The sequence below is a fragment of the Neomonachus schauinslandi genome, chromosome X (assembly GCF_002201575.2).
Source record: "Neomonachus schauinslandi chromosome X, ASM220157v2, whole genome shotgun sequence".
Lineage (NCBI taxonomy): Eukaryota > Metazoa > Chordata > Mammalia > Carnivora > Phocidae > Neomonachus > Neomonachus schauinslandi.
Genome location: NC_058419.1, coordinates 15,166,634 through 15,180,655, shown reverse-complemented (window position 1 = coordinate 15,180,655; position 14,022 = coordinate 15,166,634). Strand labels below are relative to the sequence as shown.

At 44.2% G+C, this 14,022-nt stretch overlaps 1 protein-coding gene across 1 annotated transcript in view; it reads right to left on the bottom strand.

Annotated features, from left to right (window-relative positions):
* The window catches only part of ARHGEF6 (Rac/Cdc42 guanine nucleotide exchange factor 6), a 97,176-nt gene that overhangs the window by 13,515 nt on the left and 69,639 nt on the right, over positions 1-14,022 (bottom strand). Inside the window, exons 10-13 of the mRNA XM_044911999.1 lie at positions 7,554-7,692; positions 5,395-5,454; positions 3,417-3,563; positions 767-853 (exon numbers count right to left, since the gene is read on the bottom strand). Coding sequence (XP_044767934.1) covers positions 767-853; positions 3,417-3,563; positions 5,395-5,454; positions 7,554-7,692 — 433 coding nt within the window. The remainder of the gene's footprint in view (positions 1-766; positions 854-3,416; positions 3,564-5,394; positions 5,455-7,553; positions 7,693-14,022) is intronic.

Genomic DNA, 14,022 nt, shown 5'->3' with positions numbered 1-14,022 from the left:
TAGATTTTTCTGACCCTCTCAGGAATCCCTGCTGAATGACGGCTAGACAGATTTCTCTGGCCTGTCAATAGATAGTATGTTTCCCTGCTTTCAATTTTAATTAGTCAAGAAAGCAAGGGGGAAATATGGGTTGTGTTTTGCTAACACGCCCTAAACCATACGGTGGAGATTTACAAACAGCTTACTTTTTTCTAACACATTTGCAGGAGACTCAGTCAACAAAGTAAAGACTCAAAAAAAAAAAAAAAAGTCCAATTTTACGAAAATCAGTAATTGCTATGCCAGATATAACAGGCAACCGTAACTCACGGCCCTCCACATTTGGGGAGCAGGCTGAAGGAAGTTTAACTTCCTAAGGAGTTTCACGACTTGCACCTCCGAACCCCGAATCATGTGATATGACTGCGACCAGACAGTCACAGGAGTGGGTCCCAGCTTTATAGCTTCTCAGCAATAATGATATGAGATGAGCCCGTGAAACATGGCTGCTAATTTATCCACTTGCAGACTTAGAGTTCTATTTAAACATTCATAACCTAGCTCACAACCAGAGCAGTGGACATTGAAGATAAACTCATTACAGCAATATAAAGGTTTCTGATCTAAGGAACATCTGTTCTTATAAGCCGTTTAATTACAACAAAGGGTCAGAACACTCTGTGTTCTCTGGCTGGAGCTTTTAATGCCATAGTGGAAATATTGCATCTGGATGGAAACCTGTTTTCATTCTGGGTCCTGCTATTTGCTTTATATGAAATCTACTAACCTGATAGATAAAGCCACTCATCCGAGGACTTGCAGATAACATTACCAAGACACTTGAGAACAACAGGAGGTACCGCTCCTCTTTTTCCTAAAGTGAAATGAAACATGCTAAGCGGAGAACAGAAAGTGGACATTTTATTTGTTAAGATTTTCAGGAGTCACTGTTATGTAACAGAGAGCTTGTGAGGCAACGAAACACGAACAGTGACCTTTTAAGAAAGATACCCAACCTCAAAGCACCAAACTAGTTGAATTTTGCTTTGAAAGGAGTACAAACCCACGGTTTATCTCTCTTCTTCCTCTACGTAACAGTTAGATACAAATAACCATGCTTCATTCCCAAGTACGCACGCCTGAGACGTCACAGGGTTCATGCCAAGGCACAAGGCTCTGGGGTCACAAAATGAAAATGATTTTACTTTGAAAAGGAGCAAAACAGAAGGGGCTTTCAGGCGATAGTAAGTCTCCTATGCTCTAGCATGTGTATTAAATTCTTATTCATAAAACTACTTTTAATCGGTAAGAACAAGGTAACTATCGGACCCATGTAATGGGAAGAAGTAAATACTTTCTGAAAATGGCATGAAAGGAAATTTCACACAGGAGGGCTTCTCTGAACCCCTTAAACAGATAGGCGATTAGTAGGTGCAAAAAAATTCTGTTCGGCTTACACGCCCAGCCGTGTTAGCTACAATGATCCTTATGCCTCTCTCCATCTCCTTCCTTGCACTTGAGAAGGGCAATCCTTCGAGGCTCACTCTCCTAGCAAGTTCTCTGCAGCCTCTCGCATCTTTCTCTTGCTTGGTTTCCTTCTGTAGACACTTCATCTCTTCCTTCTCCTTCCAGCAGCCTCTCCTGCTTAGCTAGTTTCTTCTCTTTTGCCTTTACCATCTGCCCATCTCCTGTCCTTCACTGGCCCCTGTGGCTCCTTCTTCATAACACGGGCCCGCCTCGCTGTGCTGCGCTTCACAGATGCTGCCTTTTTTACGATTGAAGGTCTGTGCCAACCCTGCGTGGAGCAAGTCTACAGGCACCATTTTTTCCAACAGGCACCATTTTTTCTAGCAGCATTTGCTCACTTTGCATCTCTGTCACGTTTTGGTACTTCTTGCCACATTTCAAGCTTTTTCACTATTACTGTATTTGTTCTGGTGATCAGTGATTATGACTCACTGAAGGCTCCGATGATGGTTAGCATTTTTTAGCAATAAAGTATTTTTGATGGAGGTATGTACTGTGTTGAGACATAATGCTATTGCCCGCTTAATAAACTACAGGACAGCGTAAAGAAAACTTTTACATGCACCGCAAGACTGAAAACTTGATTTGACTCGCTTCACTGTGCTGTTGGCTTTGTGGCGGGGATCTGCAACCGGACCTCCAGTGTCTCCTAGGTATGCCAGGACCCCGTGCCTTGACGTTCTCTTGCCAAGTTACTTGCTCCCTTCATTTTTCTCCCCATTGATTCCTTCCTAACTGCGGCCCCACTGCCCTCTCGAAGTCATCAATAACTGCCTTCTAGCGAAATCCAATGGCTTCTTCTTGCTCGCAGTACTCCTTGACCTCTGACCCTTCGGCAGCACTCAGCGGGCTGACCACTTTCCTCCCCCTTCCTAAAAGACATAATCCATCTTCAGCCTTCCGTGCCTCTCTCTGTATATTTTCTTCCTAGGAAGGCACATCTGTCAGGAACAGCTAAATCTCTGCCTCCAACTCTGCCCTCCCTCCCACGTTTCTCTACCTTAGTACAGCCGCCTACAAGATCTCTCCACCTGGAGACCTACGGCTGGTTACCTGCAAGTGAACAGGTCTAAGATGACACCATCATCTCCAGCCCACAGGTCACTGCTTCCTCTCCACTTGCCCTCCTAACCGGGGCTCAGATTTGCCCCCCTGCAGTTTTATTTTCTCCTCCACCACCTTCGTGGGCGGGGGGAGGGGGTGCTTCTCACTTTGCAACCCAGCTGGTCCTTCTGTGGCCAGCCCCCTCCCCTCCAGTTTCCATGACGCACATGCTTGTCAGATTTAAGCATCATCAACTCCCCCTTCGTGGTGTTTCTCTACGACTTGAGCCTCTAACAGCTCCCTGCTGCCCGCTGTGTGGATCTGAACGGCTCTTGCCCGATGCCTGGGGTTCTCAAAACCCGACTGTCTCCCTCCGTCTCTTTCCCTCTCCCAGCACGCTTCCTCTGCTCCTGACCGACTGGCTTCCCCACTGTCCCATGGCAAAAGGCCACGCTCCTGTTCTCTCCTGAGATAAGAATGGCCTCTACCTTACAAAATCCTCGCCTTTCTTCTTTGTGGCCCTCCTCCTCCAGTCCTAGCTCCATAAAGTCTTCTTGCTCGCCCCCTTCTCCGAACTTCTGTGGAATCCACTGTGGAGATATGCACAAGCTACACCGACTACTTGGGTCTGTTTGCTAGGTGCAGCTTGCGTTTCCATCTGTTTGCAAGGCATTCCTTGAAGGCAGGGATCACCGCGGATTCCCTCGCCTATCTCCCGCAGCACCTAGCAGAGTGCTGGACAAGGAAGAGCTGCTCAGTTTCTTTGAACGTTCAAGCACTTGACCTTGACGGAAAGACAAGTCAAAGAAGAAAAACAGGAAGGAGGAAAGATGGAAGCAATGGCACTGAGGTCTGAAACGTCTTACCTCGCACGTTCCCTGCTGCACCGTTACTTGTGACATAAACAGCACATTTCCCAAGGTTTTAATACTCTCTCCTTCCCAGGCCTGAATAGGCTCAGAAAGTATCTGCAACTCCAGCTGTTTTCTCTTTCTCAGATCTTGGCACTGCCCCTACAGAGCCAAAGCAGAACATAATGGACTAGGAATTCTCGCGAAACAGACCCAAATCAAGACTTAAAGTGAGATGAAGTTTTGGACTTTCAGATTTCCAGAGTCCCTACTCCTCAGCATGATGTGTCCCCAGCAGACAGCAAGATCCACTATCCTAACTCTCCAGCCAGAGGTTTTGTGAGGAAGAGCTACTTTTGCCAAAACATCAGGATAAAGTGGTAGCAGGGGCCATGCATTTGTTTCGTTATAAGATAGATTTGATTCACTGTAGCACGGCCCTATACTTTAGGGACTAGTAGTAGACTGGTACGGGGGAAAAAATACTAAATTAATTTTTACTCCTAAGAGAACTGTGAAAAAGAGATACAACTGAATTTTACGCATACAAACTGAAAATACAAGCCAGGAAACAATATGTGGGATATGAATACGATATATATAAATATCACTGCTTCAGAAAGCATGAAGTTATTTCTTAGAGTAATTTAACAGTATTCATTCCAAGTTGAATATGAAAATGAGCATATGGTTAGTTATGTTACTGTTTCCAAATAAATGTCATAGTTTTTTGGGGTGTGTTTTCTATACAATCTCTGCTGCCCCTTTTAGCTACATTTGTGAAGCATCTAAACTTGGCAATAAATATACTATGACCATCAAAGCAAGCTTCGCAACGTGGAAAATGGTCAGAGAGACCTATTATTTTTTTAAAAAGGAATGTTCCATTCAATTTACATAGGACAAAATAAAGGGGACACAAAGAGTCATAAAGGCCATGGGTGTCAGTGGGCCGTTCGATTAGGTTGAGCCATGTAACTGTTTTTGACCTACGACAACAGCAATTTTAACCTAATACCTTACTCTGGTTTTCAACTTGCTGTTTACCTGTGGACACATCAGGTACTGATCTTTCGACAGCAATAAAAATGAGGTGATGGTGAATGTCCCATCACAAGCTTATAGCAAGACTCAATAACTAACCGTGGATCCCAACTACTTGGAATGCTACAGAAATGTCTAAAATGAAGCTAAACTTGGGGTGCCTGGGTGGCACAGTTGGTTAAGCACCCGACTCTGGGTTTCGGCTCAGGTCACGATCTTGGGGTCGTGAGACTGAGCCCCACATCCAGCTCCATGCTCAGTGCAGAGTCTGCTTGAGGTTCTCTCTCCTTCTCCCTCTGCCCCTCCCGCTTGTGCTCTCTCTCAGACAAATAAATAAATCTTTTAAAAAAGGAAGCTAAATTTAATCAATCACCCAAAGTAACACTATCTTTTCTCCTAAAATGCCACCAAGTGGTTTTACATCAGTGGGTTCAAGAAGACATTAACCATCACGCTCAAGATACAAGATTACAGGTAGCTTTGATAGCAATCTATATAAAGCAATTGCATTTTGGTAGGTTTTCTCCTTTTAGATTTGACGAAGGATTTCTTTTTCATATGCAAAGAATAAACTCACACCTTTTGGCATAAATAGATGAATCCAGTATCGATGCCAATCAGTGAATGACAAGCTACACAGACAGAAGGTGAACAACACGGGGGTAAAGACAAAGAGACAAAAGGAAACCCCCCACCTACACAGCAATGCTTAATGTGGCAGAGACTTCAAATGTGAGTGCTTTATACCCTCAGCCTGGCAGCCTTTCATAGGTAAGCATGATTTTTTGGAAGACAAAATTAAATGAAGCAATCACTGCGATACTGTTGCTAAAGCTTATTGTTTCCATTCTAAAGACCTTTGCATAGGGAAAGAAATGTTACACACAAGTCACTCTCTTAGGAACAAAGCATACAAAACGGAGAATTATAATTTGAGAGCATCACCTACCATGAGAGTTTTGAATGCTATGATTGCTTTCAGAATATCCTGATGATCTGGATGCGTATCCTATTAAAGGAATACATTGTAAAACAATATTAAAGGAGAACAGATCAGCCGTTGTCAGGGGTCAGGGGTGGGAGGAGGGTGTGGCCGCAAAGAGACAGGAAATCTGAGGGGGTGATGGAACCGTCCTGCATCCCCATCGCTGGCGGTGGTCACAGGAATCCACACATGTGATAAAAGCCACAGCACTGCACACCAAAAGTAGGAAGTCCATTTTACTGTAGGCTAATTTAAAGATCACAAAATAAGACAGCACTTGAGCATTTGGCATCTCAGCACCTCCAGTGAGCAAGTGACCAAGAAACGAAGACAGCTGGTGGCGCTTCACGGATTTGGCAACAACATCCTAGGTGTGGTTCCTGAGACTCTAGATAATAACTAATCGGCAGTCGGGGGCCATCATCAGGCCATGTTGTTAATAAATGACAAGAGGTAGGGAACTGTGGGAACCGAGTGGTGGGTAGAGAAAAATCAATCCCATTTCACTTTCCTTCACAATCCTTCCATTTTCCCTCTGCAGGCTCAACATGGCAGGTGGGAACAAAATTCCAGGTTTTATACCATTGTGCTCCTTTGTAAGCCATGGTAGTACCTATGGTCTGCAATTCCGTGGTACTTACGACCCCGGCAAGCGGACAGGTTCAAGAACGGCTTTGAGGAATCCTTACGTTCATGACTGCTCATGAAGGGAAAGGGGAGATTCTTGGGGAGGCTGTAGACCTGACGTGGGGGTAGATGTCTACCTAACCTCTGGGATTCAGCTGGAATAACGGAAGGACAAAATCTGCTGCTCCACCAGCCTTCGGTAAGAAGACACAGAGCCGAACGGACCCAGGTCAGGAGAAAGCATCTCAGCAGATGGCGAACTAGCGCTGAGGGAGGGTGTGGTTAGCTGATGGTGGGAAATGGAAGGCAGGAGTGTAGATGGGCTCCAATTCAAGGAAGCCCAAGATAGAGGGTCCAGGCAGTGGGGGGGTGGGGGCGCATCTGGGGCTTCTCCGCCTCCAACTGAGTGTGTTTTGCTCAGAGGACGTGCTTTCAATCCTTACAAATGCTGACAAGACCGGCAGCGTGCAACCTTTTTCTTTAAAGATAATCAAACCCTTTAAAACCTCAAAACCTTTCCCCAGACACAGGAAGAGCAACTAGGGTAAACGCAGCCTCCTTCAGAGGGCCCTCCTCTCCCACCCACACCTCAAACACCCGTGCTCGATGGCGCAAGGACGACTCCAGAAGCTATCCCTGTTGACTGGTTTTTAATAAAAGGATCAGGCCTCTTGCTGAAACAGTATTCCATGATCAGGCCTTGTTGCCAGTCAACTCTAAGTTGATAAACACAAATGTGAGGGAACTTTGATGTAGGTCCATGGATACAAACACAGATAAACTAATACTGGACCCATTTATAAATCTTTAAGGAGATTCCAGAATGTTCCAGCATAATCCAGAGTCAGAAAGCTTAATGATCACAGGGCTCTCGAGATATTTAACCCTGTCTGTAGTGAAAGTGATATTTATATTTTCTATTGTTTTGCTTTGTTTATCTCCCCAAATCAGGTTGGTTCATAGACCAGAACAACAGAAGTTCTTGGTCGATTTTGACTGAACCACCATCTACAGAGGAGGAAAACGTAAGTCAACTTGAAAAAAGCAGCAGCACCGAGGCTGGGAGGGAAAATGATCATGAATATTTAGTAGTAAAGGAAAAAAATTAATGACTCTGTGAATTGACAGAGGTGTGAATTAACTTGCTCATGGTAATCATTTCACAATCTCTACATATATTCAGCCATCCCATTGTACACCTAAAAAAATCCCATTGTACAACCTAAACATATACAGTTTTTATGTCAATCACACCCCAATACAAGTGGAAAAAATAAATAAGTAAAAATAAAAAAATCTTCAGCAGGGGGGGTGGGGAAGAATGCCCCCTTTTTATTTCACTGCATTAAGAGGGAAACTAGAAGCCCAGCAAGAGGGAAGACTGGATCAAGTAAAATGCGAAACCAAGGCTTTTTCTGAATTCCTCAGTGAGGTTAGTCTGGAGGGAGACTGGCGGCTTCCTCCAGAGCAGAGGCCCATACCTTGCCTTCCCTTACCTCCATATGCCGTTCCAACTCTTGCAAGAGAGTAACATACTTTTCCAGTCGCATGAATGGTTTGCTGAGGCTGGTTGTTAAAATGAGGATACCTGGGCTGGATGCACCTTGACTTTCCATGAACTGTTCCAGATCATCACTAGCAAAAGAACGACCATGGTTTTGTTACTGCTTCGTGTTCCAAGTAAAGAATTATCAACCAAATTATTGATTTATTATTAGAAGACTATTATTTTCCTGTATTTCGCACAATATAAAACCGAACAGAAATAAGTTTCATTAATCCAAATGCCGTCCGATTCACGTCAACTCCGTTCAGTAAACCTTTATTGAGTTCCTGCTATGTAATCAGCCTTGTGTCCAGCACTGGGGCTCAGGACCCCCAGCTTCCTCTGCTCGTACGACAATCCTTTATTGACATCTACTAAGTAACGGGCTCTGGTCTCTGCTGGGGGATACAGCAGTGAACAAAACAAAAATCCCTGCCCTTAAGGAGACTACCCCCACGGACATGGGACATACAGTCTACCAGATGGCCTCAACGTACGGTTTTAGTCACTTCAAACGTTCTAGTTATTGACTGGTCAATTGCCAAGGGTAGCAACTCACCACATACTCCCTATCACCGGGCACCCACTTGTAATGTTCAGAATCAAGTTCAAAACTCAGATAGCTGCATGTGTGTCTGACTAACCACAAAGTCACTTAGCCTAGGATCTGAAACCAGTGCAGCAGGGCTGCACAGACAGTTCTATAAGGCGGCAGCTTGGTTAAAGGAAAAAGACTATTCGTATGTCACGAACTCTACCCTATAAGCTTGTGCTTTTTCTTTCTTCCTTTTTGCACCATCTGGAGTGTCTCCTTTCCAGCAACGTGATACCGAGTCCTGGGGCTGCAAGCTCATTTTAATATTCATTTGTGCAAGGACCCCCACTGCCTACGGGATGGCATGTTCTGAAACTTCTGCTTCTGCCTTGGCCCCTTTTGCCTCCTTGCTTGCCCGTGCATATCTAATCAGTCTCAAGTTTATTCCTTTCCATTCGCACTGCCACTGCCTCGGTTCAGACCTTTATCTCCTCCCATCTGGTTCACTCCAGGAGTCCAACTGGTCTCCTGGCTCCTGGGCTTTTTGGCTTCCCAGCCGTCCTGCAGACCACCGCTCTAATCCTGTTGCTTTCTACTCAGGAACCCCTGCTTGCCTGCAAACCTGAGCCTGCACTTTCTAGCCTCCCACGGGTCCCACCCATCTCTCTCCTCACTCTTTCACGAACCCTCCACTACAAAATGACTTACTTATTCTCCCTAGAAGACAGCTCAGGCAGGACAGTGCCTAACCATGGCGTGTTGCAATCAGTGGTGAAACATGTTCAAAGAGACTTGCTATCAGCAGTAAAACACTGAGAGGGGGAAGGGATGGGGTGGATTGCAGGTTACCCCTATTCATAGACACACTCCCTCCTTGGGCTTTTGTGGGTGGGAGAGGAAGGGATGGGGTTTCGACTAATGCCCTGGCAACCGGGAGCCATGTGGGGTCACACGTATGTCAGAGGGAAAATGGGCTGGGAATCACTGCTTTCACGGAAGCTGGATCACGTCTGAGTGGTCACACCTGACAAGCCACGCGGAGGATTGTATCTGTTTTTGCCCCAGAAGCCCCTGGGAGGAAGGAGGTGCCCTGGACCTGGAGTCATAAAACAGGGCTGGTGACCCTGGATCAGTTACCTGACCTCAGCTGACTCAAACCTACTTCCTACTAAAATTCTGAAGATTCGCCATTGGGGTTTGGAAGGTGACTGTTTCATGGTAAGGTCTTCGGGAGTGCGTTTAATCCTACTTAATATGTGCAACGGCCCTTTCAACCCAGGTGTTATCCTCATTTTACAGATGAGAAACCTGAGTCTCAGGAAGAGTGAGTAATCGGAAGTAAATGGCTAAGTTGGGGTTTGTGCCCAGGTCTGAAGTCAAACCCTCAAGTCTTTCCATGACACCACACGCCTCTGTATAGAAAAGGATTTTGTAAACTTAAGTAGTTTGTAAATGCATTTGTATTACTATTATTACTGTGCCAAGGCAAATACCTTGCTAAAATCACATCTTTAGAAACTACCATTAAGCTGTGATTTCCAGCTTAATGGAAACTCAATTGAGGTTAAATTTCCAACCAAGAACATAAAGTGCACAAAGAGGCTTAAAAATTCATTGCATATAAAATATAATTAGGAAAATACTTGAATTTGGAGAGTGTATTTGAGTAGAAATATAATTTAGAGAAAATCACTTTCCTAATTTCTTTTCAATTTGGTAAACAAGTCTTATTTTTTCTTTCCATAACCGAATAAGTGCCCCCCCCCCGTCCTCAATGTTCTACTCTAATTGATACAAGGCTTGCGACAATTAAAAGCAAATACTAACATGTACTTTGTTATTACTTTCCATGCAGCATTCTAACTTTTAGGCTTGCTAAATATTATAAAAGAGGTTGTTTTTTTTTTATTTTACAATTTAACACACATTCATTGGCTGTTGGGAGGAAATGAACATTTTACTGTGCAACAAAAGAATAAAACTACCTTAATAAAGCTGCTGCCCATTACAATAACTAGATCCTGCAAGACACATTTTACTGAGCCAAATAAACTTAATCCACAAATTAATGTCATTATACAAAAACGTAAAACTCTATATTGTTGTACCAAAGAACAAGCTGTCTTTAAAGTGCGGTTTTTAATTTTATACAGCCTGTTGGAAATGTCAATGGGTTAAGGCTTGTTTTTCAAGCTTCACATGTTCTGTACACATGATGTGATACAAGAGAAGCAGTTCTCAATGTATAAATGCTGTCTTAGACTCAACATACGTTTATCTCACAGAATGCAGGGTGCATGGGGCTCTGGGATGCTCTGGCTTGGGCTGGAAGGCTCCAGGAAACTATCTTACCTTCTAATACCTCTACAGAGCTTAACCATATCATATGAGAGTGTTTCTGTGGAATCTTTGCATAGATTTCTACTTTGAATGATGAGAGGTCTACCTAGAACATCCGGAAAAGGATCAGATATTCCCCCCCCCCCCCACACACCCTCCTGCCCACACCCCTATCATGGAAATCACTGGAAAGGGGGAAGTGAGGCCTGAGGAGCTGAAGGCCCCAGGCCTCTGGCCAGTGGAAAATCCCAGGGATCCCGCAACTGAGTTGGGTGGATCCCTATTATCCCTTTTTCATTAATCTAGTCCCAGAGAGCAGGCTGTCTGCTTCTTTTTTGTCCCCACCACTTTTTATTTGTGATCAATCTCACTCCCTTTCCCGGTTCCTCAAAGTCACAGACAGGACCAAATCCAGTCTCAGAATGGTCCCTACGCTCCTTGTCCCCAAAGCAAGTACATAACACAACTCTGGGTTTTGCTCAAAGTCTTCATTGCTGACAACAGGGTAAACAGAGTGACAACTAGCAAGAGGAAAAGGGCACAGTGGTAACGCAGTGGTGTCTGTCGCTGCAATGGACTTCAGACCTGTCTTAGCACTCACTCTCCCCTCTCCTTGCTCTCTCTTTCAATCCGGATCCCTTTCCCTCGTGAAAAGGATGGGAGCCACACCAAAGCAAGGGAGAGAGGTGGGTATTTTTGTAAGAGAGAGCTTATTCCCAGGAAGAAACAAGAGCTACAGTAAGAAGACTGAAGGGGAGAGAGAGGGGAAACCCCAAAAGACCTCAACCAGGGGATAACAAAAGACTGGGGCAGCCATTCAAATATATGTAAATATGGGGACACATCAAAGTTGGGGTCTGCTTCTATACCCATATTCAGCTAATACATTACTACATTTTTAACAAGGTGCCAACAGGCCGTGAACTTTAAAGCTGTAGATCTTTGCCAAATGTCAGGCGCGTTGCTGGTATGATACTGCCATCTGCAGGCTGAAGGGAAGAACTTCAACTGACTGGCCTGCTCAGGCTGGAGGGATTTTCCAGTGTCTAATCACCCACAGATTCAGCAGGGAAAGAACAGAAATCCACCGATGTCCTTGTTTCAGCTGACACCTTCATCTAAAACAGGATTTTAGGGGCGCCTGGGCGGCTCAGTCGGTTAAGCATCCGACTCGGTTTCAGCTCAGGTCATGATCTCAGGGTCATGGGATGGAGCCCCACATGGGGCTTCATGCTGGGCAGTGAGTCGGCTACAGTTTCTCTCTCCCTCTCCCTCTGCCCCTCCCCCCACTCACCCTCTCTAAAGTAAATAAATCAATCTTTTTTAAAAAAGACAATAAAACAGGATTTTAGACCGAAATTTCTGTAAATTTCATTCAACTCTGCCTTGCCTCTACTAGCCAGCATAAATCACCACAAGATGCATGTAACAGAGCTGAGATTATATTAGAAGCACATCTGGGGAAACCCCCAAGCATTTCAATTTAATTTTTACACCTTCCATGCAAATTACAGGTAAGATTAAAAATTCAGTTCTATGGGACTCCAATGAGTCTTCCATCATTTCAAGGGATATTTTAAGATTCTCAAAAAACACCACTAACCAAAATGAAGCAAATAGGATATGATAATCCCCCCAAAGTTGAGAACCTCTAAATTAACTTTAAATCATAATGTTTGAAGGGATCTGTACTGTTATTATAAAATTAAATTCCTAATGTGGGTAAATGCAGTCAGTAACATTTCAGCACACAGAGTTACAATAGAAACTTCTCTGAACACTACCATTTCTTTCTGGAATTGCTATTCTCAGATTAAAAGGAAAAGAGGGGCATCTCTTTTTATTGGTATTAAGAAATTTGCCCTTATACACACAAGATGTTTATGTATCCACCACAGGAAAAATGCTTCTGGATCTTTTTTTTTTTTCTTTATTGAAGATAGGTAGTAAAGTACAAAAACATTCCTGGAAATGATAAAACCAAATTCAGGACTGTGGTTCCCTGTGGCATGGGAGGGAGGAGCAGGAAGGAGCAGGAAATAGGAGAGAGTACACACAGGACTCCAACTGCAGTTAGAATTTGTTAAGCTGACTGGTGACTTGATTTTATCTCTGTTTTTTGTCTGCTGGAAATACCGCATACCTTTCTTCTAAAAAGCAGCTAGTAGCCAGTAGAAGATGAATACAGTAGAAATAAGGAGTGGCTACAACTACCTTGTGCTAGATACTGGGTCCCTTGTAGACATTATCTCATTTAATCCCCATACAAACCCACTTTGAGCTGAAGAAGCCAATTCTTGGCCAGTGTGGCTGAGAGGTTGGAGGCTTCCTTCTCTACTCAGCCCCCCGCTCACATAGGGAGGAGGCTCTACCCCAGGACTGGCAGGCTGAAAACACTGGGACCCAACACCCTCACCCCCACTCACTTGTTGGGCAGAGGTTCTATGCTGGGAGAGGCAAGCAGAGAAGACCAGAGGCTAGTGGCACAAAGATTTTGCCCAGGGAGGAAGACAGCCTATAGGAACAGAGAGTTCTGAAGCTCTCCCCAGAGGAACTGGTTTTAGTTGAAAAAGAGTGGGGGGGGAGGGGCGCCTGGCTGGCTCAGTTGGTAGATTATGTGACTCTTGATCTCAGGGGTCATGAGCTTGAGCCCCACATTGGCGGTAGAGCCTACTTTAAAAAAAAAAAAAAGGAAAAAAGAAAAAGAGTGTGGGGGAAATCCAAGCCTAAAGGCTCTTGCAAAAACAATGAAGATTTTGGTGGCAAGCAAATAAGAGGATGCTGGCAGTTCTTCTTAATTAAGAGCAAGAATCTAAACCCTAGGCCAGTTAGGTCACAAGAAAGAACCAAGGAAAGAGACAGCTAAGAAGGGTCAAAACAAACTTCAAAGACTGGTCTCAAAAGCTACTTCGTTGGATCAGATGACAGATCAATTTATGCCCCCAGGGAATTGTCAAAAACATGAGAGCAATCAGCCGGAAATTAGTGGAGCCTAACAGCTGGAATCGATATGGAACTGAGGTAGACAGCTTATCAGGAAAATCAGGGCAAGATGGGCAAAGAGAACCCTGCTAATAAAACCACTGTCCTTTCAGGATGACTGTGTGCATGACCAAGGCTGGGTCCTCCGAGGAATGACATCAGAGGTGCACACTGTGGGCAAAACAGACCTCACTAGAAGAGTCTATCAAGTCACTAGACAAACAAAGAAGCAAACAACAACAAAAAACACAGCCCCAAGAGGGGAGAAAGGAATCAGTGTCCAGAGTTGCTAAACCTAAAATTATTGCATAAAGTGTCTAGTTTTCAACAACAAAAAAATAGGTAACACACAAAGAAACAGGAATGTGTGACCCATATATAGGAGATAAAAAGAGACAACAGAAGTTGTCTGTGAGAGTGACAAAAGACTTGTCAACAAAGACTTCAAAGTAGCCATTATAAATGTGTTCTAAGAACAAAAGGAAACCAACCATGCTTATAGAATTAAAGGAAGCTATAATGACAATGTCTCACCAGAGAGTATCAGTAAAGAAACAAATTA